The sequence below is a fragment of the Cynocephalus volans genome, chromosome 4 (assembly GCF_027409185.1).
Source record: "Cynocephalus volans isolate mCynVol1 chromosome 4, mCynVol1.pri, whole genome shotgun sequence".
NCBI classification, from domain to species: Eukaryota; Metazoa; Chordata; class Mammalia; order Dermoptera; family Cynocephalidae; genus Cynocephalus; species Cynocephalus volans.
Genome location: NC_084463.1, coordinates 160,152,181 through 160,178,190, shown reverse-complemented (window position 1 = coordinate 160,178,190; position 26,010 = coordinate 160,152,181). Strand labels below are relative to the sequence as shown.

Here is a 26,010-nt window from a genome sequence, read left to right as displayed (position 1 = left end):
TGCAGCCCGGCAGGGCCAGGACAGTGCCCCAGTTGTCCAATGAATTTAGGGTGAACACTGTGCCCAGCGCTCAGCTGCAGCTCTTGCTTCGGCAGCCCCTGCAAGGTAGGGCCAAAGGCCGCAGGGACTGATATACACATTTAGAAGTCCTGCCACAATGGCCTCCTCCAGCGCAGTAATTGAACTATAGTTTTTACCAAAAGTGCTCAAGAGGACTCTAAGTCTCAGCTCTGCAGAGCACTACGTGGTTACATGCACACACCATCCTGGTAAATGTGCAAGCCTGTCCTCCAGGCTGCAGAGCAGCAAAAGGACTAACAGGGCTGTTGAGCTTCAGGATAGAGTTGGCTCTAGGCCACACTTGGGAAAGAGGCTCTTGAAACCTCTTCCTCTGCTTTTCCACCTGCCCTGCCTTGCAACTTCCTATGCTTTGAGCGTGGATAGAGTGCAGTGTTAAGATTCCTGAGATCCAGCTTTCTGTTCAGCCCGGGCTACTTTGAGTGAGTCACTTAACATCTCAGGGATTCAGGCTTTTTCTCATTGGGATTTGAAAGCAGCTAGGATCCTGACACTCACCTCCAAGCTGGGCCTTGTCCGACTGCCAGATGCCCGCAGAAGCCTTTGGTGCCAGCAACTTTCCCTAGCCCAAGGGCCACGGCTGCTGCTGTGGAGGATGCCCTTCTGACCAGCACTGGAAACCCCCCAGGCAAAGGAATAGACTGCGCTGGTGCTTTACCTTGTTTCAGCAAAACTGATCTGTTGGCCAAATCTCACAAGTGCAAGGACAAAAAAATCTGTGCTTATATGCAAACTTTCTCAGTGGAAAGAATGAACTACTCCTCATCCCAGGGAGAAACCTACGTGTTTTTGGCTTTTCCCAGCCTGATTCTTCTGCCATATTTGGAGAAAAATGGCCTCCTTTTTTTTTTTAAAGTTGTCTTTAGGGACCTTATAAATACTTCCCTAGACCAGGCCATTAGTGGACCAAGAAGACCACTTTGAAGGAAGACGGGGCAACAAGGCAGCAGGAGACCCCTTTTCGCTGGCCAAGAGCAGCCTCCAAGGAGACCCAGAGGCACCCCAAGAGCAGTTTGCAGGTGTGTTTGTGAATTGAAGAAGAAAACACTGGGAGTGGGGGATGGGCACGGTTTCTGAGATAAAAGGAAGATATTTGAGCCCTCTGCCCTGGCCCAGGCAGACAGGCAGAAAGTGGAACAGCAGAGAAACCAAAAGTGAAATGGTTCACTCATGTTTTACAAAACTTTTCCACTAAACAGAAACTGCCTTACACAAAAACACAAAGGAAAGAAAATTAGGACATTTTCACTGCGGTATTACAGGGTAAGGAAACTGCCCAGGACCTGGGTGCCAACTCCATGAAATGGGGGGAACTAATTCCCAGCCACTTGAGCCTCACCAGGGTGAGTGAGATCCCTTCTTCCAGTCCTTTAAACTCCTTGGAGAAAGTAAAGTGACCATACATGACAACAGTGACCATAACATAAAGTGACCATAAATAACCCAGGAACATTTTGTTGTTTTCAATTGTCTGGGGCTGGGTTTTCCCAGCATACAGGGCTCTGGGGAGATGTGAAACCATGGCTGGTCAATGTGAGCACTGCTGGGGCCCAAACTCATGCAGCCTCATTCAAACCGTGGAACAACCACCTCATTCAGGATCCTCAGCCCGGGGCCCTTCCTGAGAGCAGCCCAGAAATTGCATCTCCGGGGTGGACCCCTCCGAATGCTGTGCAGGAGGCAAACCCTTTGGCTTCTAAGGCTGACCCAGGAAGTCTGGACTGCACCCACCGGAGACTCCTGGTCACCAGTTGGCATGCAGTCTCTGGTGACAGTCCCTGCCTAGGAACCTCAGTATCGTCTTTTCAGGAAAACACCCCCCAAAATAAAATAAAATGTCTGGCTTCTGTGCTTTACCGTGACTGATGAAAAGAATGCTAATGAAATCCCAAATGAAAGTAGCAAGTCCGGGACCTAAGATTGCAGGCAGGGCTGGAATTACTCATCTGCTCTGCAATGGTTAGAGATCGAGAGGGGAAGGCAATCAAATTAACATGATTTATTCCCTCAGGAGATATAGAGGCCTGATCCTACAAGGGGTGGGTGACCAAACCCCCATCTTGCCCTCTCTGGATCCCACCTGACTGAGCTCCCCTAATACACTGCTTGTTCTCAGATTTGAGTTCCTTTCTTCCTGCTAGCCTTTCTTCCCTGATATAGGCACCCAGCTCTCTGGGCTTCCACATCTCCCAGAAGCCAGAAAGTTGGACAGGAGGCTTTCAAGTTCCCAGGTTCATTTTAGATCCCTCCAAGAGCCCTCAGCCCCCTCCCACACTTTTGTGCCCTGATATTGGTTACATAACAATCACAGTCCCCAAAGCTCTGACATCACCCACTGAAGATTCTCACCAGCCTCGACAGCCAAGGGGGTCTGTGTGTAGCTGGGGACAATGGCTGGGGAATGAGCCCAATGGAACAGCCAGGAACTGGTAAGGGGAGTGTTTGGAGTAAAACACCAAATAGTAACTGGCGGTGACCCTGAGAAGAAAGGGGAAGTACTTGGTTTTTTGATTTCCCCCTAAGTTCCCACAAGATTTCATTGTTGCCCCACACTTCCCCACCAAGGGAATTTCCGATTTCACTTCCTCAAAACTCTAGTGGCCAGAGGGCCTCAACTTCCTCTTTGTCCCCTCCTGCCTTGTCACACGGCAGCCTCTCCCCCACATAAGTACATGTCCTCAGTTGCTTGTGTCCATCTCCCAGTCCCAGCCCCGCTGGCCTGAGGGGAGGTCAGGCCTCTTGCTGCCGGTCAGACTTTCCTCAGCGGCTTCCTCCCTCTCTGTTCTTCTCTCCCTGGTCACCCCCGCGCCATGGAGTCCTTGTCCCTTAGCTTCTTCTACGACCTCTTTTCTGCTTCTCCCTCCCCCAAGGCAGGTAAAAGATGAGGGTCCATTCGGGCTACTATAACAAGAAGCTTTTTAAAGATTTTGGGGGGGTTGTGGCCGGCCCGTGGCTCACTCGGGAGAGTGCGGTGCTGATAACACCAAGGCCATGGGTTCGGATCCTGTATAGGGATGGCCGGTTGCTCAATGGTGAGCGTGTTGCTGACAACACCAAGGGTTAAGATCCCCTTACCGGTCATCTTTTTTTTTAAAAAAATTGCTTTTTTTATTCTTATATTTATCATTACACAGTGTAATAATTTTAAAAAATTTTTTTCTTTTTGAATGTACTAATTTTTTGTGGCCCTTTACCAATTTCTCGCTGGCTCCCCTGCCCCCTAAAATGTTTTTTAAAAGGTGAAGGATGACAGAGATGAGAGGGCCCATGTGTTAGGAAAGCGGGGGCGAGAGGAGGGGGCGCAGCCGACCCCCGGACCTCCTCGTGCGGGACCCCGTTTCCCGCCTTCGCAACAGCAGCACTTGCGCGAGCCGCCCCGCAAAGGGCGGGGCGAAACAGGTGCGGTTGCCAAGACTCCCGGGCCACGGGGCTCGCGATACTTGAAGTCAGCCAATGGGAGGCGGGGGAGGGGAGGACGTGGCACGGGCCGGGGGCGGGGCCGGGAGTGGCTCCTCCCTTCCCCTCCCTCTCCCGCTCCCCAGTCCCCGCTGCCCCGCGGCGGCGGCGCGCGTGCCGGAACTCAGGACCGGATCTATAAAGGGCGCCCTGCGAGGCGCGCGCTCCACTCGGCAGAGGGCGCCTCCGCCGGCCGTGCGCCTGCGCAGTGTGGGCCGCTCCCCGCCCCCTGCCCCCTGCCCCGGTGCCCGCCGCCCTCCGCCGGCCGGCCCGGCTCCACCTCGGCTCCCCACCTTCGGCCCGCTCTCAGCCTCCGGTCTGCCCCGCAGCAGCCAGCTCCGTCTCCGGCAGCATGTTCAGCTGGGTCAGCAAGGATGCCCGTCGCAAGAAGGAGCCCGAGCTCTTCCAGACGGTGGCCGAGGGGCTGCGGCAGCTGTACGCGCAGAAGCTGCTGCCCCTGGAGGAGCACTACCGCTTCCACGAGTTCCACTCGCCCGCGCTGGAGGACGCTGACTTCGACAACAAGCCCATGGTGCTCCTCGTGGGCCAGTACAGCACGGGCAAGACCACCTTCATCCGGCACCTGATCGAGCAGGACTTCCCGGGGATGCGCATCGGGCCCGAGCCCACCACCGACTCCTTCATCGCCGTCATGCACGGCCCCACCGAGGGCGTGGTGCCGGGCAACGCGCTCGTCGTCGATCCGCGGCGCCCCTACCGCAAGCTCAACGCCTTCGGCAACGCTTTCCTCAACAGGTACCCCCCGGGGCCCCGGGAGGCCGGAGGGACAGCCCCCCGCTGTCCTTTGTTTCTGAGGTCCTGGGAGACCCTCAGCCGCCGCTTCCTACAGAAAACCCGCCCGGGGGTCTGGGAGTGGGCGTCGCCCCCAGAATCTTCCAGGTTATCGGTTTAACTCCCAAATCCTCCTGCGGATCTCAGCTCCGCCTCCCTCAGAACCAGGGGCTGCGTTCGGAGGGTGAGCTTTTCCCGTCCTCCCTTTCTTGGTCACCGCCTCCTGGTCCCAGGCTGGACGCACCTAATTCATTCAAGTCAACCCCTCCCCCCTTCTCCCTTCTGGGGTCTGTTCTTCTAAGCGTCATGAGAAAACACGATGGAACTTTTAGCCATTCCCTTCGCTGGTGTGGTTTATCTTTGGTCTACCTCCCCTGGGACCGGTGGTTTTGTGTAGGAGGGACAAGGAGGATCTGCTGTGACCTGCTGACTTTGGGGCAGCCCCTGGGAAGCAGGGAACAGATGGGGTTTGAACACTTCTCCCAAAGACAGTTCTCAAAGGGTTAGTGCTGCTTTCAGAAGATTCTGGAAACAGCATGAGGCAGTGGCACTGGGAGCCCTGAAATGCGACTCGTGCCCACAGTCCCTGTGTAGACTCGATAGGAGGTTCCTTAACCTTCTTGGGCCTCAATTTCCCCAGTTAAATGGGCGAGCCTTGCCTCCTCATGGTGAGCGTAATCCTCCAAGATTCTGACCCTCAGGATGCTATGAATGAAACACAATGGCCTCCTCTCTAAAGAGTGCAAGGCCCAGGCTCACTTTTCTCTAAAGGAACTCAAGGCGTTTCCCTCCCCCCACCCACATAGCCCCAATTCCCCAGGGGACATACCAAAGGACTTCACAAACCCTGCCCTCTCGGCCAACCCCCATCCAAGGAGTGACTCCACATGCCTTTCGAAGTCTACAGTCTACGTCAGGGGAGAGCCTGGGAAAGAATCTTTGAATCTTGCCTTCCAGGTCTCCGCCCTGCGTGATCACATTCCTTTCCAGACACTGTGCAGCCACACAAGGCAGGCCAACTTTACCCAGAGCCGAGCCGGTGGCCAGGCCTACCTCCATGTGCAGAGCTGACCTTTAACTCTTTGCATTTCAGCCTGTCCTCCTGTTTTATGGGGGATGGTGTTTGTGTGTCAGTGCCAGGGCTGGGGTGAGTAAAGACCTGTGGGCTACTGCTTAGCCTGCAGCCTTCCTCGAAGGGTGCTTGTGTTTTAGCACAGTCGGCCTGGTAGATAGGCGTGCTGCTGGTGGGAGCCATTTGATTTTGTGGAAAGTCTGGCTTCTGTGTCGGAAAGTCCAAGCATTTCGTCTCTGCTTCCATGCAGAACTTTGGGAAGCCACAGGGAAGGGTCGCCGTACCTATCTCTGCTGTCCTTAGGTCTTCACTTTTTTTTTTTTTTTTTTTTCTTTTTCGTGACCGGCACTCAGCCAGTGAGTGTACCGGCCATTCCTATATAGGATCCGAACCTGCGGCCGCTGGGAGCATCGCCGCGCTCCCAGCGCAGCACCCTCCCGAGTGCGCCACAGGCTCGGCCCAGGTCTTCACTTTTGATTGTGAGGGCAGACCTTTTCTGAAAGGAGAAACAGGAGCACATGACCAGTTTTATGAACTTGGAAACCTACAGTTTAGAGCTGCAAGGGTCTTAGAAATCATCTTGGCAATCCCCATTTTTTGGTTCAGGAAACCAAGGTTCAGAGGGCCCAGCTTGTGTGAAGTCACCCATTTAGTTACTATAGCACTGACTGCCTGGCCTCTCTGTGGCCACTTACCGCCCGCTGCTTGCTTCTACATGAAACAAGCAGTTCAGGAGCGAGTGATTTGAGACAGGTGCTTGGATGACGGTGCCACAGGTTCTGCGAAGCACACTTTTATTTCCTTCTTAGCACCACCTCATCTCCAGAGTGTCCCCAACTGCAGATGGCCCTGCCACAAGAGGCCTCACCAGTCGGGGCCTTGGCCCAAGCTATGTCAGGATGTTTAGTACACTGAGTGCCGCCTGGCTAGAGAGGGCACAACAAAAGGGGCTTTTCTCTGCCTGATACAGCCTCTCCCGGCTCTTAAAGAGGCCCATGGAGTCATGAAGTTGACTTCCCAGTTTTTGCCCTCTGAGTGGCTGCTCTAAGAATAAAATCAGATGGAGCAGACTCAAGCAGGGCACAGTCAGTGTGTCCTAAGAGTGTCTCATGAAAACTCCTCATTGCATAACTGGGACCGCCCACTTGTAGTGCAAGATGAAATCTGGGCATCCTGGCCGGTGAAAAGATGGGATCGGGTGCATTTTTATGTAAGTTTCTTCTGAGAGCCAGTTCTACTTCCAGTCCTTTTCCTTTGTCATCTTCTCTCCAGTGACTCCCTTCCCTAGCAGGAGCCCTAGGTCTGGCACGTGGTTCGTGGTGGGACTCATGCTCCACTGCTGGCACTAGCAAGGATGCGGTCCAAGGTTTGTTCACCCGGCGGATCAGCTGGTTTTGCTCTGGTGCGCTTGCAGGCAGCACCCCTCACCCTGGCCAGCTGCCCCCAGCCTGTGGGCCACTGGTCACTGGGGGGGATGGGACCAAAAGGAGAAGCTGATCAGCTCAGATTCCTCTCCACTGTCAGAAAGGCAGCTTTAGGACTGTGTCCTACAGACAATGGGTCAGTATTTTATTTGCTCACAATACATTTTTCAGAGAAGTTTTTAAAGGACCCTTTTCCGTGTCCAGTGAAGAATCCCCGCTATCAGTTGAGATGGCGCTTTGCAGTTCTAGGCTGTGCTAAGCATAGCATGGCACTCAGGCACGCATGGCTAGGCCCTTTCCACAGCTTTGTTCTTTCTCAGCCTGCTTTGGTTTTCAGAGAACGGTGTGTCTGTATTTCCCCGTCCCTCTGTCAACCAGCCTGTGTGGTCCTCAGGCTTCTACCGGCCGCCCATTGGAGCCCCTTCACTCTAGCAGGTGAAAGGGAAGGTCTGGCCCGGCAGCAGTAGGGAGGGACCAGCTCTCTTCCGTGTGAGGGAAGTGAGCCAAGTGGTTGAAAATTTTCATTTGGAATTCCAAGGTTGAGTGTCACCCTTCTGTTTCCCTTCTGAATTGAATGGTGACCTAGGCCCACATGCTTTTCACTAGCAAGTCAGCAACTTAACAGTTGAACTCTCACACTCTGGGGGAAGAGCACAGTGAGGGAAGTGCTGATGCCGCTCACTTGGAACCGCTGGTTGCACGCCCAGTTGAGAAAGTGTGTACAACTTTCTGGCTCCCCCTGGAAACTAGGACAATAGAAAACATCCTATGAGCTCTTTGCTTCTGGAAAGGAAGCCAGAGGTGGAGGTGAAAGAGTTCAGAAAGCCTGGTTGTGGCATCTGGAGCAGCAATAACTTGGCCTTGACCTCTCTCTTCCTGGCCTCTGCTCTTGCGCAGGTTCATGTGTGCCCAGCTGCCCAACCCAGTCCTGGACAGCATCAGCATCATCGACACCCCTGGGATCCTGTCTGGAGAGAAACAGCGCATCAGCCGAGGTAAATAGGCCCAGGTTGCAGGGTGTCACCAGACTTCTATCTGATGTCTGTGACCTGGACCAAATGCTGCCTTTGAGGTTTCTTCCAGCCCCGGGCATTTTCATCAGCCTCATCTCCACTGCACTGAGAGGGCAGGAGCTGCTTTCTTCCTTGGCTGTCTGTGCTCAGATGACCAAGGGGAGACCATGGCCAATTTCATGTGGCTATCATGCTTTTGAACCCCTGGGCATGCTGGAAACAACAAGAGATGGGGTCTCAAGCCATGCTGTGAGGTCGCAGGAACTCAGTACCTGTGTTTCCAGATACTCCAACTAGCCATCACTTTGAATGAGCCCCTGCCTGCCCCCCACCCCCACCCCCTGCTCACTTACCTTAGTTTGTGTCTAAAAGCTTTCCGTCCCAAAACTATGTAAATTTCTACAGAAATTTGTTTAAAAAATGTTTAGGGTAGGCTGGCCAGTTAGCTCAGTTGGTTAGAGCATGGTGCTGATAACACCAAGGTCAAGGATTTGGATCTCCATATAGGCCAACTGCCTGAAAAAATATATATATATATTTAGAGGCTAGTGGGAATTTGCTTAAATTTGCTCAGGGGATGGCCAGTTAGCTCAGCTGGCTAGAGCATGGTGTTACAACACCAAGGTCAAGGGTTCAGATTCCTGTACCAGCTAGCCGCCAACCACCACAACAACAAAAATTCATTTAGATGTTGATAGCAGCCTCCCTGGGTGCTGTGCTCCGAGAGGTCTTCATGCTGTGCATTACTGCACTAGGCCCATTCCAGTTGTGTAAACTTCTGTCTAGATTTTGCTAAGCATTTCTGAAGATCTGGTTCAGGATGAGCCTGAATTGGGTTTTCTTTCTGCCACTGCCCCTTTTTGTAGAAGGGTGGGGCGCCGGGGGCCCTGAATGCTTTCTGGGAGGAGTATGAGGGCAGGAGGCTGGTACCTGGCAGGCAAGGAGCAGAGTCTGCAGCTGCAAGTATGAAAATGAAATAAGATCAAACTCAAAGAGGTGTGAGGACAAGTGACCAGGTTTGTTTATCATTAACATGCAAACTTTTCCTGTGTCCCGTTCCCTCTGGGACACCCAGCTGTGGTGAGCCTTGCAATTGAAGCTGGCAGCCTGGGACTTGGGGTACTGTGGTTATGAGGGGGTGGTGGCTCTGTTCTTGGTGCTGCAAAACTTATTTCTCTTTTTTCCCAGGAGTGTGGGCCCCTGCCAACATAGGATTGCATCAGAGCGTGCTGAAACTGCTCTGTTATCTGGTTGAAAAGCTGCCAGTTAAGCTTTTAGCTTCTCCTGCCTCTGGTGATAGGGGATGCTCCTAGGAGTTGAAGGGAGTCAGTTTGGGGACTTCTTCTAGAAAGGCAGAGGCCAGTTGTTTTTTCTTTCTTACTGCCATTATCAGTCCATCCTGGTTTTAAGAAAATGCCTGATGAGCCAAAGCCCCTTCGTTTGCCAAACTAAGGCTAAAACATCTGAATAAATTACTCTTAAAGACAAAGAACCACAAAGGGGATTTATTCTCAGTCTGCCCCCAGGACTGTGGTGTCCTGGAGGGGTTTTGTTTGAGGCTCTGTAGAATTGTCTTTTCAGTGACCTGCAGGAGCTGGCCAGGGGCTCTTCTGACCGCCATCAGATAGCACTGAAGCCTGGCAGGTCAGCTGTGTCTTCACATCCTCAGATAAGAGACAGTAGCTCGGTGGCTCGCGAGGAGAGGCTTATCTTGCCAGAATGCCACTGCAAAGGGTGGCCTTCAGAGCTGGAGTTTAAAGTCTTTGAGGGAAAGGGTGTAGGGTTCCTGTGACCCCTGTTATCTCATAAAAAGGAACTCAGAAACAGCTGTTTTCCACCAGTGCCGGAAGCGCCCCCCTGGGACTATTATTGGCACTACAGCCGTGTCCTCGGAGCTTAGCAGCGGGCTGCGTGGCTGGGGCTGCACATCTGGATGTGTGGGGTGCCCTGGCCTTGCCTGCAGGAAGGCTCCCTCCCTGCCTCTTGTTCCTTCTTCCTCCTCCACTGTTAGAAAAGAGACAGGCAGTGTCATCCAAACTTGCTCTCTCTGGGACAGGCACTGAAGCCTCGCCGGTCCCCTCCACAATCAATGAATCAGCAGACAGTGCATTTTGAGTGGGGGCTGGGGGAGGAGGCGAGCATGCCAGGCAGCCCCGGCCCTCACATTCCCGTGCAGGTGACACATTGGAGGAGCTAGGGGGAGACGCTGAGGCTTGCCATAGTGCTCCGCCTGTGGGGCCTGCCTTGCTCCTCCAGGTGGAAGGCATGGCCCCTCCTGGTCCCTGGGTGACCCTGCATCCACTGCATCATGGGCAGGTAGGAGAAGGGTGGCGGAAGAATATGCACACTGCTCTGATTGGAGGAGGGGTTTGGTTTTCTGCAGTGAATAGCAGAGATCAGACCAATTTTACTAGACCTCTATAGTCCTAGAAGTCTTGGTTTAAATGTATTTTACTAAAAGTTACCCAACAGTTGGGGCTTGGTGTTGGTCTTTTAACATCAAAAAGACCCCCCTCAGTACCTCTTGGATGTGCTAGGCATGGGCTCCGGGGTGTAACTGCAGGTGGACACAGGAGGAGTGGGTTTCCCTGTCCCCACCCATGTCACGCAAGGGCACTGCTCAGCCCTGTCGAGCAGAGGAAGTCAGAACAGGGCAGCACGTTCCGGGTTCCGCCGGCGGCCTCTCTGCTCCGTTTGCTGGGGGCGTGGAAAGCAGGTGTTTCCCTCTCAGAAAGATAGGCCGGCAGAGAACCCGGGTCCTGGGCAAGCGGCGTGCATCTCTGCAGCCTGCCAACCTCGTTCCTGGGAAACAGAACGTCCTTGTGGAGGCACGTGGACATCAGAGCTGCTAATTACATTTACTTCCATTTCCCATCCCCATGTGCCTGGCCCCTCCTGACTTTTTTCCTCTTTTTCCCTGTGGTCCCTAATATGTGCAGGAAATACTGTGTGGAGATAGAGGTGGGGCTGGTGCAGACCCAAAGCGGTCAGGATGCAGCCTGGGCTCCGTGGGGGACCCGTGAGAATTGCCTCAGGGGAGAGAAGGCCCCTACTGGGGTCTCGGACCCTCCTGCCTGGTGGCGCTAATCTTCTGAGTGACTTTAAAGATAACATTCTCCTGTGTCAGCAGAGAATGGTGACCCTTGGGGACAGTGTTCATTCTTGAGTGCTGCCCGTGTGATTGATAAAGGGCATTCCAAAGGGCAGCTGGGGCCGGCGGGACTGGTGCCCTTGGCCCCCAGGGCTGCCGACTGCCTGCCCAGTCCTGGCCTGGCCTGGGAGGGGGGTCAGCCCCGGTGTGGCCTCTGTGGGCAGCCGCAGGAGGCGTGGCTCAGGCCTGGCCAGCTCGCTCCCCACCATTGTCACTGTGAGCTGAGCTGTAACTTTTGTGACTGTTACCCCCACAAAAGTTGTGTCAGCAGCGGGGTGTTGTTTCGACTTGGCTTAGGGGATTTGAGACCTGGTCAGCTCTGTGGTTTTTTTGGTGTGTGTGTATGTGTGTATTTTTTTTTTTTTTTTCTTTTTTTTGGGGGGGGGGGGTATATGATAATAGGTGGCATTTTTATTTATTTATTTTTAATTAATTTAAAAGTCAATTGGTAAGAAAATTTAACACAAAGATTAACATCCTTCATTTAAACTCTTAAAAATGGATTAGAAAAATCTAAGCAGAAACTTGGTGAAGGTCATGAGCAGACAAGTCACACACCCCCTAGAAACACTTGTGGCTAAGAAGTGCACTCTAAGATGCTAGTGAGGTGGGGCGGTGGGGCTGAGGCCCTCGGGCCCCCAATCTCAGGACCTTGGGGGCTTTTGGTTGGGGGATTTGGTTCCTGCTTTGTTGGCCTGCTTGCGGCTGGGGCTCCAGCTGTCGTCTTCAGGGCCCTGGGGGTTAATGGCCCCGGTTCCCCCAGGGTCAACTGGCCTGGTTGCCCGGACAGCAGCGGTGGGCCTTTAGTATATATATTTTTAGTTTTTAAAATTTATTTATTTATTATTTATTTTTTAACAGATGACCGGTAAGGGGATCTGAACCCTTGACTTGGTGTTGTCAGCACCACGCCCACCCAGTGAGCTAACCGGCCATCCCTAAATGGGATCTGAACCCGTGGCCTTGGTGTTATCAGCACCACGCTCTCCCAAGTGAGCCACGGGCCGGCCCCAAATTTATTTATTTTTTTATCTTGCTTTTTATTATTTTAAAACATTTTTTTTCTGGCTGGCTTTGTGCCTGATTTTGTTCAGTCCACAGCTGCCTCAACGAGCTCTATTTCATTCTCACAGCGGCAGTGTCTGTGAGGAAGCTGCTGCCTTTAAGATGAGGAAACAAGCTTAGGAAAGTTAAGTAATGAACCCAAGGTGACACCCAGGCTAGCAAGTGTGGGCACTGGGATTCGAACCCAGGCAGGGGCTATGCTGGTACTGCAGTGTGGCTGAGAAGAGGGTGCCTTGGAGTGAAGGAGGCCTGAGAACTTGGATCAGACTAGTTGTTGTTGTTGTTGTTGTTATTATTATTATTATTATTATTATTATTGTATCTTTCTTTCTAAATTTTTGACGCTGTTGGGTCATTAATATGCCCTCTGATCTCTCCTAAAGTGCACAGAGGCCACCTTCTGCTTCTCTCCCAGCCCTAGGTCAGACTCTGAGTCCAGAAATGGACTGGAGGTCTGGGGCTTTCAACAGTGATGCTGGTATCTTCCTCCCTGTACCCTGCCTCCAGCCAGAAATTGCCCCCCAGGTCATCCATGGAGCAGCCCCAGGAGCCCTGGCCCAGGTTGGCTGGTACTCTGGGTTCTCCTCTTGCCGTCTGTCTATGGTTCCCAGGCTCCGTCTGTGTAGGCTGGAGCCCTCTGACCAAGGCGTGGGGCTGCGCTGCGGGCAGCTCTCCCTTCCTGCTGACCGCCTCCTAAGACGGCCCTCCATGGGCAGCCTCCCAGGCCGGTATTTCACCAGGGTGTTCTGCAGACCACAGAACGTCCCATGGGCTGCCTTGGGCAGGGCCAAGTGCTGCATCCCTCTTAGATTCAGCATCCACAGCACAGATGACAATAACAGGAGGTTCAAGTGCCAGGTCAGCACTTCAGGAGCTGGGTGGCCCTATGGAGTCGTTACATCAGTACAACAGGAATGGCAATACCAGCTCCTAGGGTTATTGGTGGTGGTTATGGGAATTTACTCATGTTAAGCTCTTGCCCTCGTGCCTGGTACACAGTTAAGTGTTCAACAAGTGTCAGATGATTAATAATAAAGAGACTGGAGGGCTGAGCCCGTGGCGCACTCGGGAGAGTGCGGTGCTGGGAATGCGGCGACGCTCCCGCCGCGGGTTCGGATCCTATATAGGAATGGCCGGTGCACTCACTGGCTGAGTGCTGGTCACGAAAAAGACAAAAAAAAAATAATAATAAATAATAATAATAATAATAAAGAGACTGGAAAACCCAGGGTGTCCCAGACTTTGAGGACCCTTTTCTGAGTAACATCCTGAGGAGGATCCTCGGGCAGCACCAACTTAGCCAGCGTTTCCCTTCAGATCCCAAGGCCTGCTCAAAGCCTTCTACCCACCACCCGCATTCCCTCCCTCTCTGGTCGGCTTGGGCCCGAGGGCTCCGCTGGGGATGCGGCGGCGGGGATGTGGAGGTGGCGTTTGTGGAGGTGGCGTACCAGGCTGCGCTCGGCACCTGTTCCCAGGCTGCGAGCCATCGGCGGGCTGGGGAGCAGCTGGCCCGAGCGCCTGCAAATGTTCAGTTTCTATTTGGGGTATGAGGCATTCTTCATGCGTTGGAAGCAGTCCTTGCCTGCAGAATCTGAGCTTCTTGAGCCGAAAATACAAATCCTGTGAGTAAATAAGAGCAAACATTTACGAAGGGCTTCCAGCGTGCCAGGCACTCACTCAGTCCTCCCAGCAGCCTGTGAGGTGGGGACTTGCTGTCTTCACTTTACAGATGAAGAGTCTGGGAACCGAGGCTCCTGGGGCAAGTGGCCTGCTAGGGTCACACAGCTGGTTGTTGAGTAGAAGTTTCACGAACCTTCTGATTTCTGTAGGCCCGATTTTGGAGTTGGTCTGTCCCCCCCCACCCCCCTTTTTTATAGCTTATTTTTAGGTCAGATTCATTGAAGTCTACACAGCGCGTAGTAAAACTCACCCTTTGTAGGTTTGCAACTCTATATAAAGTAGTTATGCACCAACGCAACCGAGATACAGAGTATTCCCCTCACCCAGAAAGTTCCTTTGCCTTTCTGTGATCACGCCTGGTCCCAGGCAACCCACTGACATTTATCCCCAAAGTTTTTTTGTTATTGTTGTTTAGGCGGCTGGCAGGTAGAGGGATTGAACTCTGGACCTTGGTGCTGTCAGCACCGCGCTCTAACAAACTGAGCCAACTGGCCAACCTGTCCGCAAAGTTTTGCATTCTCCAGAATGTCATATAAATGGAATCATGCAGTGTGAAGCCTTTGGTGTCTGTCATCTTTCACCTGCATGATGCTTCTAGGTTCATTCGTGTGTTGAGAATATCAGTGGTTCATTCCTTTTTGTTGCTGAGTTGTATACCATTGTTTAGATTTACCACTTGTTATCCATTCACCTGTTTTGTTTTGTTTTGGGTTTTGTTTTTGTTTTTGCTGCTGGCCCGTACAGGGATCCAAACCTTGACCTTGGTGTTATCAACACCATGCTCAAAACAGGTGAGCTAACCGGCTAGTGTCCATTCACCTGTTGAAAGGCTTTTGGTTTGGGGCAGTTTTGAATAAAGCTGCTGTAAATCTTTGGAAACAGCGCTTTGTGTGAATATATGCTTTGATTTCTTTTGGGCAAGTACCTAGGATTTGGGGAGGCCTTTTCCTTTAACCTCTGCACTTTGCTGGGAAAGTCCTTTCCTTAAAAACTTCAGCTTGAGGAAGCCCAGAACGAGTCTTCACAGCACAGACTCTTAGTTCCTGAGTCTCTGTTTTGCTGTCCTGGGCCCGGCTGGAGCTGGAAACCCACGTGATGGAGAGTTACGGAGAGAATACCGAGGCCCACACAGCTTGAATGGCAGGAAGCAAGTGTCGATTGGAGACAAACCCTCTATTGTTCCATGTTCTAGAAACACTGGGAACGTATGAAGCAGCTTTTCCCCCAGCTGCTGGAGCTACCTGCATTTTGGAGGGTGCCAGGGTCGGGCTTGGGTACATCCAAACATCTCCCTCTTCCACTTATGTGCAGGGTGGCAGGAATCGTGGTTCGGCTCTTGTCAAGAAGGAAGACCGTGTTAGTAGGTCAGCTGGCACCCATAGGGGCCTGGAGGCGGCTCGGTGGGCACAGAGCCACCAGGAGAGGTGGCTTTCAGTCTCCTGTCCAGATTGCCTGTGCACACACCTCCCTGAGGCGTCACACAGCCAAATTGGCTCGGCCTGGTCACCTAGAGCGACTCTTTTTTTCTCCCCTCTTCCCCCACTCCCAGGACGTTTCCTTCCTTTTTTCCTTCCTTCCTTCCTTTCTCTCCTTTTCTTTCTCTCCCCCTTTCTCTCTCTCTCCCCTTCTTCCCTTCCACTGACTGGTACAAGGATCTGGACCCTTGACCTTGGTGTTACAACACTGTGCCCTAACCAACTGACTTAACCAGCCAACCTCTTTCTTTTTTTAAGTTATGATAAAACATACCTAACATAAGATTTGCCACTTTAATCATTTTTAAGTGTATCCTTCAGTGGCATTAAGTACATTCTCTCTGTTATGCAACCATCACAACCAGAACTTTTCCGTCTTCCCCAACTGAGACTCTGTCCCCATTAAACACTAGCTCCCCATCCCCCTCCCCCAGCCCCTGGTACCCACCACTCTACTTTCTGTCTCTGCATTTGACTGCTCTAGGGACCTCATACAGGTGGAATCGCACAGTGTTTGTTCCTTTGTGATGGGCTTATTTCACTTAGCACAATGTCCTCAATGTCCCAGAACTTGTCCTGGCGGCAATTCACGGTCCCTTATCAGTGGTGGCTCTGGCTTTTCTCACTGAAATCACACTGCAGGTTGGCTTTTTCTTCGCAGCCCATCCCCTCAGGCCACGTTTTCTGTGCCCTTTGTGGAGAATGCATCTGTCACCTCTGTCACTCCCTACCGGTCCTGAGCCACACAGAGCGAACAGCACAGTGCCCCACCTCTCACAAGCACACCACAGTTTCCCGCTTTTGCTGCGGAATTGCTGTTGTAGGTGGCATCTGACACCTGATTCCTCTTCTGGTGTGTCCCAAAGCCTGAAGGCTGGTTGCCTTGGGCATTGGGGGGGTGGGCAGCTGATTTCTGTACTTGTCACCTGCTGCCAAACTCTGAGCCCAGTGGTGGCTGCTTTGGCCACTCTTGCCGGGTGTGGGGACCTGATGCATGTGGTGCAGCCCTCAGCACCTCTTTGGTCTTTCAGGCCGAGTGGGGCATATCAAGGGGAGGGAGGGACAGGTTGGCTCCAGGGTATGGGGTGGCCTGGTGGTGTTTTGCAGCCACGAAGTCACACACCTGTGATGACATGGAGCAGGCCTGAGTGCTGTGAATCTTTGTGGCCTTTGGGTGTACTTGGCCAGCCACTGTGTCTTCCTTACACCAAAAGTATGAGTGTTTTCTGTGATAAACAGGAAATTTCATTTACCTGCAAAAAAGTGACCTTAGATCTGTTGACTCCAGCTGGAGGCGTGGCCAGTGCCAGTATGTGGGCAGAGTGGGCTCAGCGTGGACCTGCGCAGGGAGTTTGGTGCGTGATTCGCTCACTGCTCCTCCTCCTTGCTTTCCCTGGGTCACCCGCCATCCAGGAGGAGGAGGCAGTGAGGCCACACTGGGCGGAGTTGAGTGACTGCAGCTCCCCAGGCGCTTGCTGTCTCACTCCCAGCCAACTCTAGCAGGGCTGAGAACAGCCCATTAGGGCGCCCCTGCTCCCAGCAGCGCGCCTTTGGCTTCCTGCCTCCCCAGCTGTGCGAACTGTGGTTTCAGCTTGTGGGGGTCTGAGGACACACAACTCTGCAGGGTAGAAGAGGGGCCTCACTTCTGCTGAGCAGGGAGCCCTCTGTTCAGTCCTTGAGTCATCGCTTTTTCAGTGCTGACCTGTTCCCAGAGCTGGCCATAAAAGGCTGTGGGCCCAGGAGGGCCCTGCCGGCTCAGTCGGGTGAGGCCTGGCCTGGGGGCGGCTCCCCTCAGGCTGCTCCTCAGCCTTCTCCTCTGGTTTTCTGCTGAGGTTTCACTCTCTGGATGTCCCCTCTTGTGGCTCTTGAGCCAGTTGCAGGGTGTCAGGGTGCCCAGGGCCTTGTCAGCACCACGCTCAGTCAGTGAGCTAACTGGCCATCCCCATATGGGATCCGAACCCGTGGCTTTAGTGTTATCAGCACCGCACTCTCTCGAGTGAGCCACGGGCCAGCCCTGCCCAGGGCCTTGTACTTTGGAACCAGCAGCTTGTGGTGATGGCTGGCAGCTGGCATGGGGTAACCTGGCACTTGCTTGATGCCCTTCCACACCCACCAAGTGCGGGGCATCCGTTAGCTCTGCTGGCCCCGACCATCCACACGAGCCTGTGGAAGGATTGGAAGATTGGGCCTCCCTGCCCAGACTGTGGCCCAGGGCCCTCGAGGGGCTGTTTCTGATCAGAGTGCCCTGTTTCCTCGATGTGCCGGGGCAGGAAAAGGGTTGCAGGTCTCTGCCCATGCTAAGTAGACTGACACTTTGAGTTTGGGCGTTTCCTTATGTTTCGGTGACTTGTCTCAAAGACCAAAGCTGGCCTGTGGCCTCAGAGCCAGGCTGAATGTTCATCACTCTTTGTTCCTGACTGGTGACGGAGTCCCCAGCTGCCTGGCCCCCTGTCCTTATGGGGCCCTGTCATCTCCTCACCTGAGCCTGCCCGATTCACGTGGCCATTCTGAGTCCGTCCCATGCTAGAAGCCCGATGTGTTACCACATTGAATCTTCCTGTAATCCCAGGAGGTCCCGAGTTTTGCAGATGCAGAAAGCGTAAGTCAGAAGTTAACAAAAGAACTTAAGGTCAGAGTCAGTGGCTGGAGCTGGGAGTTGAATCCAGAACCATCTTACTTCAAAGCTCACGTTCTTTCTGGGTGCCCCAAGTGCGGGAGAGGCTTGGCACCCTGTGGCTTCAGGCTTACAGACAACTCTGAAGCGTACTTGAACCTGGGCTGCCTGGCAGTGGAATGGCTGCCTCACTGAGCAGAGCTTTGCCCTGGGTGCGCTTCAGGATGTCAGCTGCTTAGCTTAGAGCCCTTGTGAGGGAGGCCACCTCTGGAGCCCAGGGGGCTTCACGATGGGAAGCAGCGGATGTGTGCCCTCAGGGCTCATGGGAGGAGTTCCTCTGCAGGTCCCCAGGGGCAGAGGTCCCCAGGGGCTGCCTCCTCGCAGCACTGTTGGTTGCCCTGTGCCCAGCTTCTGCTTTTCCTTGACGCCTTGTCTTTCTCTTTTCTCTCCTCTACCTGCTATGTTTCTGTCCCCTGCAGCCTTGGGAACAGAACTCCCCAGCTTGGCCAGGGGGTACTGAGTGTTTCTCACAGGGGACATGGGGAGCAGTCTGTGGGGGTGAGGAGATGGTGTTGGCCAGTAGCCAGGCAGTGTCCTAGACTGTTCTCCATAGGAGTGGCGCCTCTGGTTTGTTCTCAGGAGCTTGCCTGTTCTCTGGGAGGTACTTGGTGGCTCCTAACAGGGCTGGCCTACATTTTTGGTGACCTGGGACCTGGGGGTAGCAGGTGAAGAAGGAGGAGACTAAGCCCAAGGAGAAGGAGGCTTGGCCAGAATTACCCAGAGAGGACAGGGCACCTCAGGGGCTGGGACCCAAGCTCCCCAAAGCCTCTAGGCCATTGTTTCCACGTGGACTTCCTGTCTTCTCCTGGGAGCAGTGGGAGGCGTGAAAACATTTTATAGAGGCATAGTTTTCAAATAGGATACCAATTAAACCACTGTTACAGAAACCCAAAAATCCATTGGCTTAAATCAGATATCTGATTGTTTATGTGAAAAATAACAGTCCAAAGCCATCCTGAACATGCAGCTTTCATCTTTGAACCCAAGGTGATCGCTCCAGCTCTTACCATCACATCTGCATCCCAGTCCTCAGGAAGCGTGAAAATGACAAAGAGCTCATACACCTTTTCTTGTTCATTTCTGCTGCAAGGGAGGCTAGGAAATGCAGCCTAATCTGGTAGGCCACGAGTCCCGCTAAAACTAGATAGATCTGTTATTAAAGGATGAATTTTAATTAGCAGTCTCCATCACAGATGGCACAGTTCACTTTAATTGGCCGGCTTTAATGGGGTGGTGGGACACAGCATTGAATAGGGTTTAGAGGTAGAGTCTGCCTAGTCCAGCCCTTTGCTTTAGAGAAGTATTTAAGACCTAGAGAGGGGAAGTGATTTGTAGCACTTCATGGGCTTGATGTAGAGCAGAGGTCAGCAAACTTTTTCTGTAAGGGTCAGATAGTTAATATTTCAGCTTTGCATGCTTTGTGGTTTCTGTCGCAACAACCGAACTCTGCTGTTGTAGGCAAAAGCAGCCATAGACAATGCAGATGAGCATGGCAGTGTCTCAGTAAAACTTTATTTACATAAACAGGTGTTGGGCCTGATTTGGTCACTGAGCTGTAGCTTGCCAGCCCCTGTTGTAGAGAACAAATGAGATAACTTTAAGATAGGGAACCTGGCACATAAGCACTGAACAGGTAGCTGCAGTCACTATTGCTGGGATTTATCGTCACTACTGTCAAGGGGCACACAGCTGGCGGGTGGCAGACCGAATCTACTGTGCTGAGCCACATTGCTGGGGTCTCCACCTTTCTATTGCCCTGATCTGACCACTTAGAGCTTGTACTTTGTGACTTCCTTTGCACTGGCACCTCTTCCTGCCAGGAGCCACATGGGTGAGGGTACTACTGTGGCAGGTGTAAAAATAGCAACCTGATGATCCTGCCCTCAGGGTGCTCTCCTGTCCAGATGAGTGCATTCTGGGAATTTAAAAATGACGTCAGGCCGAGTGAGAGGCCAGAGCCATCAGAGCAGTCTGGCCCCTTGGTGCCCTGAGCTTACCCTTCTCTTCCCCTCCAGGCTATGACTTCGCGGCCGTCCTGGAGTGGTTTGCTGAGCGTGTGGATCGCATCATCCTGCTCTTTGACGCCCACAAGCTGGACATCTCTGACGAGTTCTCAGAAGTCATCAAGGCTCTCAAGAACCATGAGGACAAGATCCGCGTGGTGCTGAACAAGGCCGACCAGATCGAGACGCAGCAGCTGATGCGAGTGTACGGGGCCCTCATGTGGTCCCTGGGCAAGATCATTAACACCCCCGAGGTGGTCAGGGTCTACATTGGCTCCTTCTGGTCCCACCCACTACTCATCCCTGACAACCGCAAGCTCTTTGAAGCTGAGGAGCAGGACCTCTTCAAAGACATCCAATCTCTGCCCCGAAACGCCGCCCTCAGGAAACTCAACGACCTGATCAAACGAGCAAGGCTGGCCAAGGTAGACCCCAGGGGCGGGAGGAGTGGCCCGCTGGGCGGGGCCCAGGGGCTTTGGGACTGGCACTTGGGACCCTGGGATTGCCCAAGACCCATCCCAGCTGTCTGCATGGCCAGACCTGTGCTGTGCTGTTTCCGTGTGCACCCATGCTGCAGCCTGCTGTTAACTAAGATTCTTTACCTGGCCTCCCTCCTAACCCATCCTGTTTGTGGTTTATTCTCCAACTATTTCAAAGAAGGATTTGAATGTGCTTACAACATAGAAATGTCAAACGGGAAGTTACACCAAGGCAGAGAAGGCAGCCTTGGAAATGGAATGTGTGTTGGAAGGTAGATCTGGGCTCAGCGGCTTCCCCTCTGGGGTTTATTGAGCACTGAAGTGCACCGAGCATGGTGCTGGACCCTGGGGACATGGTGGGTAGGGATGCACACAGCCCCTGTCCTTCTAGCACTCCTCAGCCTTCATGGGAAAAACAGACTGCACAAATGAAAGGTGAGCGGCGGTTTTCTTGTGTTGTCACAGGATGAGCGTAGGGTGCTGCAGGAACTAACAGCCAGGAGCTGTGCCCATGGAGTGGAGGGATGGGGGAGGCCTTGGGACAGGAATTGGCTAGTGAAGAGATGGGGCACCCGTCCCTGTCCCAGAGAGAGCACTGGGCGCTGAAGCCCAGGCCACGATGAGGGGGCGTCAGTCCACGCAGCCTCCTAAGCCATCCCCTGCTCTTTCGTGGTAGCACAGGGCCCACTGGAACCTGATGGTGGCATCTGATCGCTCAGACTTTAGAACCTCAGTGCCTAGCCAGGAACTTGTGTCAAAGCCCGGCGTGGCTGGGCTAGGGAATGAAGGTTGATGCCACCAGGGGTCTCTTCCAACACAGAGGGACAGAATGTGTCCCTTAGGACGTCTGACATGCAATAGCGGCACATCAGGAGCCTGCTCAGATAAGGCATCATGAGGGGTGGTCCCCACTGCAGTTGGGGTTGACCCTTTGGACGGGAGCATTTGACATAGTGCGTCTGATCAGGGAGGAATGGGCAGCCAAGTTCAAACACTTGCATTTTAGCAGGGGCATCTAGCTGTTCCTTTAGACGCTTTTAGCACAGGATTTGGTTGTTTAAAAAATAGGCTGTGGCCGCAGCTCCCTCTTAGGCCGGGTCAGAGCTCGGCCCACGAAACCGTCCTGTTGGCCAAGCCCAAGCTAGGCGCATGAGGCCACATTGCCGATCCGCTGGTGAGCCAGTGCGGCGACCGCAGCGGAGGGCAGGTGCCATGTGGTACTGCGACTGCAGCGAGGCCCTGCTGTGGCCCACACCATGGTGCCCACTCCCGAGTGTACTGAGGGCTGAGGAGGGGCACTTCCCGGAGAGCCCCCGCTCCTGCCTGCTGTTCGCAGCTCAGAGGTGTCTAGACTGCAGTGCCTGAGTAACAAGGGCTGCCCCTTCGTTCTTTGCCACCACTGGGTCCCCACCTACCCCAAGTGCTCATGGGCCTGCAGCCTGTAGGAAGTGCGTGTTCTTGGCCCTGCTCCACCCTGCTGGAGCAGAGTCTCTGGTGGCCTGTGCACATAGGGACGGGTCACAAGCCTGCTCTGGAGGGGACAGGGCTGCACATTTTTGTAGATGTCTCACTTGCATCTCCTCATGAGTGGAGCCATGTCTGAGAATCCATGTGACTGGCTCACAGCCTCAGAGGTCAAGGGTGTCCTGAGTTGATGGGGGTGGCCTTGCCGAGCCCCTCTCCTTGCAGGGCACAGAGAGCTGCCCCGCCTCTCCCTTGCTCAGCCTCCTTCCAGGAATGACAGAACAAAGGGCAGACCCAGCTTCCCCGCCTGCTCATCTGAGAGAGTGCGTAACTGCCTGGCCCGCAGGACATTGAGTCACCAGGCCTGGAAAACCCCGTGGTCTCCAGTTTGGTCCCACACCTGCTGTTCTGAGATGGCTTCCTTTTCCTGGAGCAAGTGGTGTTCCCTGCACTGACTCGCTCTGGCCTGTGCTGGGCACAGCAGTGACTGGCTCTCTGTGATCTGCCTGCCTCATCCCTGGGAAATCCTGGATGCCAGCCCAGATGGCGCTGTGGCGCTGCTTCCCTCGGGTAGTTCTCGTCCAGGCTGCTGCCTGGCGCATATGGGGGTCAGGCTGAGCAGGGGTGTTGGGTGGGGGAGAGCTGGCCTTGGCGAGGAGGGGGCTGCTGGCTGCAGCCTTCCAGGGCTGGGCCGCGGTTGGGAGGGGGCCACCGGGGGAATGAAGGGAGTGCGGCACTCAGTTGGCAAGTGCCTGAGCAAGGTACCGCAGCTTAGATAAGGCTTGAAACAGCTGGGAAAAGCCTTTGTGGGATTTTTCTAATCCCCCATCATTCCGAGGCTGTCATGATGATGAAGTGGAGTTGGGTGAACTCTGCATGAGCATCTGCACATGTGCGAGTGCAGGAAACATGGGCACCTCCCCGGGCATGGGAGGGGCAGCTGGGGAAGGGGGCGCAGAGAAACGGGAGCCTGGGCTTTGCAGTGCTCTCAGCGTTCCCACATTGTGGTCCCTGCTCTGCCACCTAGTAGCCAAGTGCCTGGGCAAGGCTTTCAGCCTCTCTGAGCCTTACTCAGGAACAAGGTGGAGTAATGATCCCACCCATGGGGTGAGGGTGAGGATGCCCAGGGAGAGCCTGTCAAGTGCCTAGAGGTGCTCAACAGGTGGCCTTCTCTCTGTGGACTGACTAGGTTTCACTCTTTCTGCGAGGCTGTTGTCGGTCTTGTTTTAGCTGCGTCTTTCTCTCCTTCCCTCCGTCCCCATGGCGGCGAGCAGTCTGTCTCTTGCTGGAATTGTGTGTCTGCTGTTAGGCCAGTGGGGTCCCTTGATGGCAGCAGCAGCTTTGAGTTTCTGCTTCCCTGTTCCCCAGCAGTGAGCAGCAGGCGCCTGGCAGTGTCCTCAAAGGCTCTCTGGGCAGCCAGGGTGGTACCGAGGTGGTACCTGACACCCTCCCCTCCCTGTCCTCGCAGGTCCACGCCTACATCATCAGCTCCCTGAAGAAGGAGATGCCCAACGTCTTTGGAAAAGAGAGCAAAAAGAAAGAGCTGGTGAACAACCTGGGAGAGATCTACCAGAAGATTGAGCGGGAGCAACAGATCTCCCCCGGTGACTTCCCGAGCCTCCGCAAGATGCAGGTACGGCTGTCCCAAGTGCCCCACGTGGGCTGGTGGCCGTCAGGAAGTGAGGAAGGCCCAGGGCACTGTGGCAGTGCTTCTGGAGGGAATCCTGGCTGCTTGGGGTGGGGCCTCCCCAAACAGAAGCAGCTGGTTAATCACCAGCACCCCACCCGAGTCAGAGGTTGACCCAGGCACTTCACTGTGCAGGAGAATGTGGTGACTCACCCAGAGTGGTGGGGGGCCAGGGCTGTGTGGTGTCCTGTTAGCTAACCCTTGCCACAGCCCTGCAAGGAGGGCGCTGTTATTACCTCCTGCTCACAGGTTAGTGTGCCAAGCCTGAGGGGTTAACTAAGTTGCCCAGGCTGGTAAGGGGGAAACCAGCCCTTTCCGCCCAGGAAGCCCTGCTGTAGGCACTCCGCATACAGTCTGGGTGGGGCCGTCCTCCCCAGCCCTTTCCTCCTTCCACCCACCACAGGAACTCCTGCAGACCCAGGACTTCAGCAAGTTCCAGGCCCTGAAGCCCAAACTGCTGGACACGGTAGATGACATGCTGGCCAACGACATCGCCCGGCTGATGGTGATGGTGCGGCAGGAGGAGTCGCTGATGCCCCCCCAGGCCGTGAAGGGCGGCGCCTTCGAAGGCACCATGAATGGGCCCTTTGGGCACGGCTATGGCGAGGGGGCTGGCGAGGGTATCGACGACATTGAGTGGGTGGTGGGCAAGGACAAGCCCACCTACGACGAGATCTTCTACACGCTGTCACCCGTCAACGGCAAGATCACGGGTGCCAACGCCAAGAAGGAAATGGTGAAGTCCAAGCTGCCCAACACTGTGCTGGGGAAGATCTGGAAGCTGGCCGACGTGGACAAGGATGGGCTGCTGGACGACGAAGAGTTTGCCCTGGCCAACCACCTCATCAAGGTCAAGCTGGAGGGCCACGAGCTGCCCGCTGACCTGCCCCCACACCTGATCCCGCCCTCCAAGCGGAGGCAGCAATGACCCGTCTCCCCTTCTGTGTGTCCCCCGTGCCGCCCGGGCAGGCAGAGGCCTGGGGGACAGAGGTTGCAGGGAGGGGAAGGGGCACCGTTTCTCAAGGTCCATAAAGACTGAGCGGATGTTTCCTCAGCTCTTGAAAAGGAAAACCACCATCTTTCTTTTAAGGCTATTCCTGGGCCCAGTGGGGGACGTAGGGGTGGTACTCGTATGTGAATGATGGAATTTTATGCACCAGAACTATGGATATTTTTAATATATAACGTTAGAGGCAGCACTCTCTTGCCTCCTCCTCTGTCTGACAGCCCCACGCACGCACATCCTCTGTCCTCTCCCAGGCTCTGGCCCTGGCTCTGGCCGATCAGCGTGGCAGCCCCTGTGAACACAGGGTGCTGGCCTGCCCACCCACCTGGTGTGCCCCTTTTGGCGGCTGCCAGGCCAGGATTTTGTGCACAGGGACACCGGGCACCCTCGGTTTGTGTCTCAGCTGAGGGTGGCTCCGTGGGGCAGGGGCTTCCTGCCCCGCCAGCCCCTCCCCACGCCCTGTGTGCAGCTGGTTCTTGTGCCTTTCCCCTTCCTGGCACGGCTGCCAGGGCACCCCACTCTTTCCTCCTACCCACCGGCCCTGACACTCCACCCCAGCTCGGCAGTCACAGAAGCAAGGCCCAGCCACCTTTGTCTTTTTGGGAGGTGAAGAGAGAGCATCTTCGAGAAAACTAGATGCTAGTTTTTGTTCTGTGAAGTGACACCTTTCATACTTGACTGAATTTTCCAGTGACTTCCTGACCACTTGTTCAGAAGCTGTGATTTTTGTCTCCCTTTCCCCACGCTCCAGCCTGGGGGCAGCTCCACCCAGGAGCCCTTAGATGTGGCTGGATGGGTAGCACGCCCCTCCAGGGGCCCCAGGGTTTGTTTCCTGGCCGAGTAGGGGGTTGTCATCCCAGCTCCTACCCCCTCACTTCACTGGAGCTTTTTGGTATGTTCCTCCCCCTTTGGGTGGGTGGTGGGTCTCCTGACCTGGTGTGGTTTGGTCCTGGAAAGGAAGCCCATGGCTCTGGCCTGGTCCTCGTGTCTGGACAGCAGGGACAGGGAAAACTCAGCCCCTTCCTTCTTACCGCCCTTCAGTTTCTCCTTCAGTGCGTGTGGCTTGGATGTCATTAGAACAACCCCCACCCCCCAGGCTGGGCAAAGAGAAACAGGAGCCAGAGAATGGCTGGTTCCAGCCTCTCTCTGCTCTGCCTGGGCTGTCCAGGGGCCTGCGGTCGGTTTGCTGGGTGGTCAGTGCGCTGCTTATCTGGGCTTCTTACCAGACACTCCCGTGGGTGGCTTCAGGGGGTCGTCCCCTGCCCCGGCTGCTCTGCTCTCAACCCTGCTGGGTCCTAGTCTCCAGGCCTGGCCTTGTTCCCTGCCGCTGCCTCAGCCCGTCATCTCATATGGTGTCAGGAGGAGGTAGACGGAGGGGCACCCTCGTTGAGAACTCACTGGGCAGTAGCTTGTTCACACTCCTGTGGGAAGAAGTGACTAAAGACTGAAGACTTTTTTCCTTGCATTAAAAAAAGTTTTAATTGTGCTGAA

General features: G+C 54.3%; 1 protein-coding gene across 1 annotated transcript; it reads left to right on the top strand.

Annotated features, from left to right (window-relative positions):
* The first annotated feature begins 3,692 nt into the window (after nucleotides 1-3,692).
* Nucleotides 3,693-26,010, top strand: EHD1 (EH domain containing 1). Its single transcript, XM_063094537.1, has 5 exons — nucleotides 3,693-4,290; nucleotides 7,720-7,817; nucleotides 19,896-20,308; nucleotides 23,295-23,459; nucleotides 23,917-26,010. The coding sequence occupies exons 1-5, from the start codon at nucleotides 3,887-3,889 to the stop codon at nucleotides 24,439-24,441; spliced, it is 1,605 nt and encodes a 534-aa protein (XP_062950607.1). The 5' UTR covers nucleotides 3,693-3,886; the 3' UTR covers nucleotides 24,442-26,010.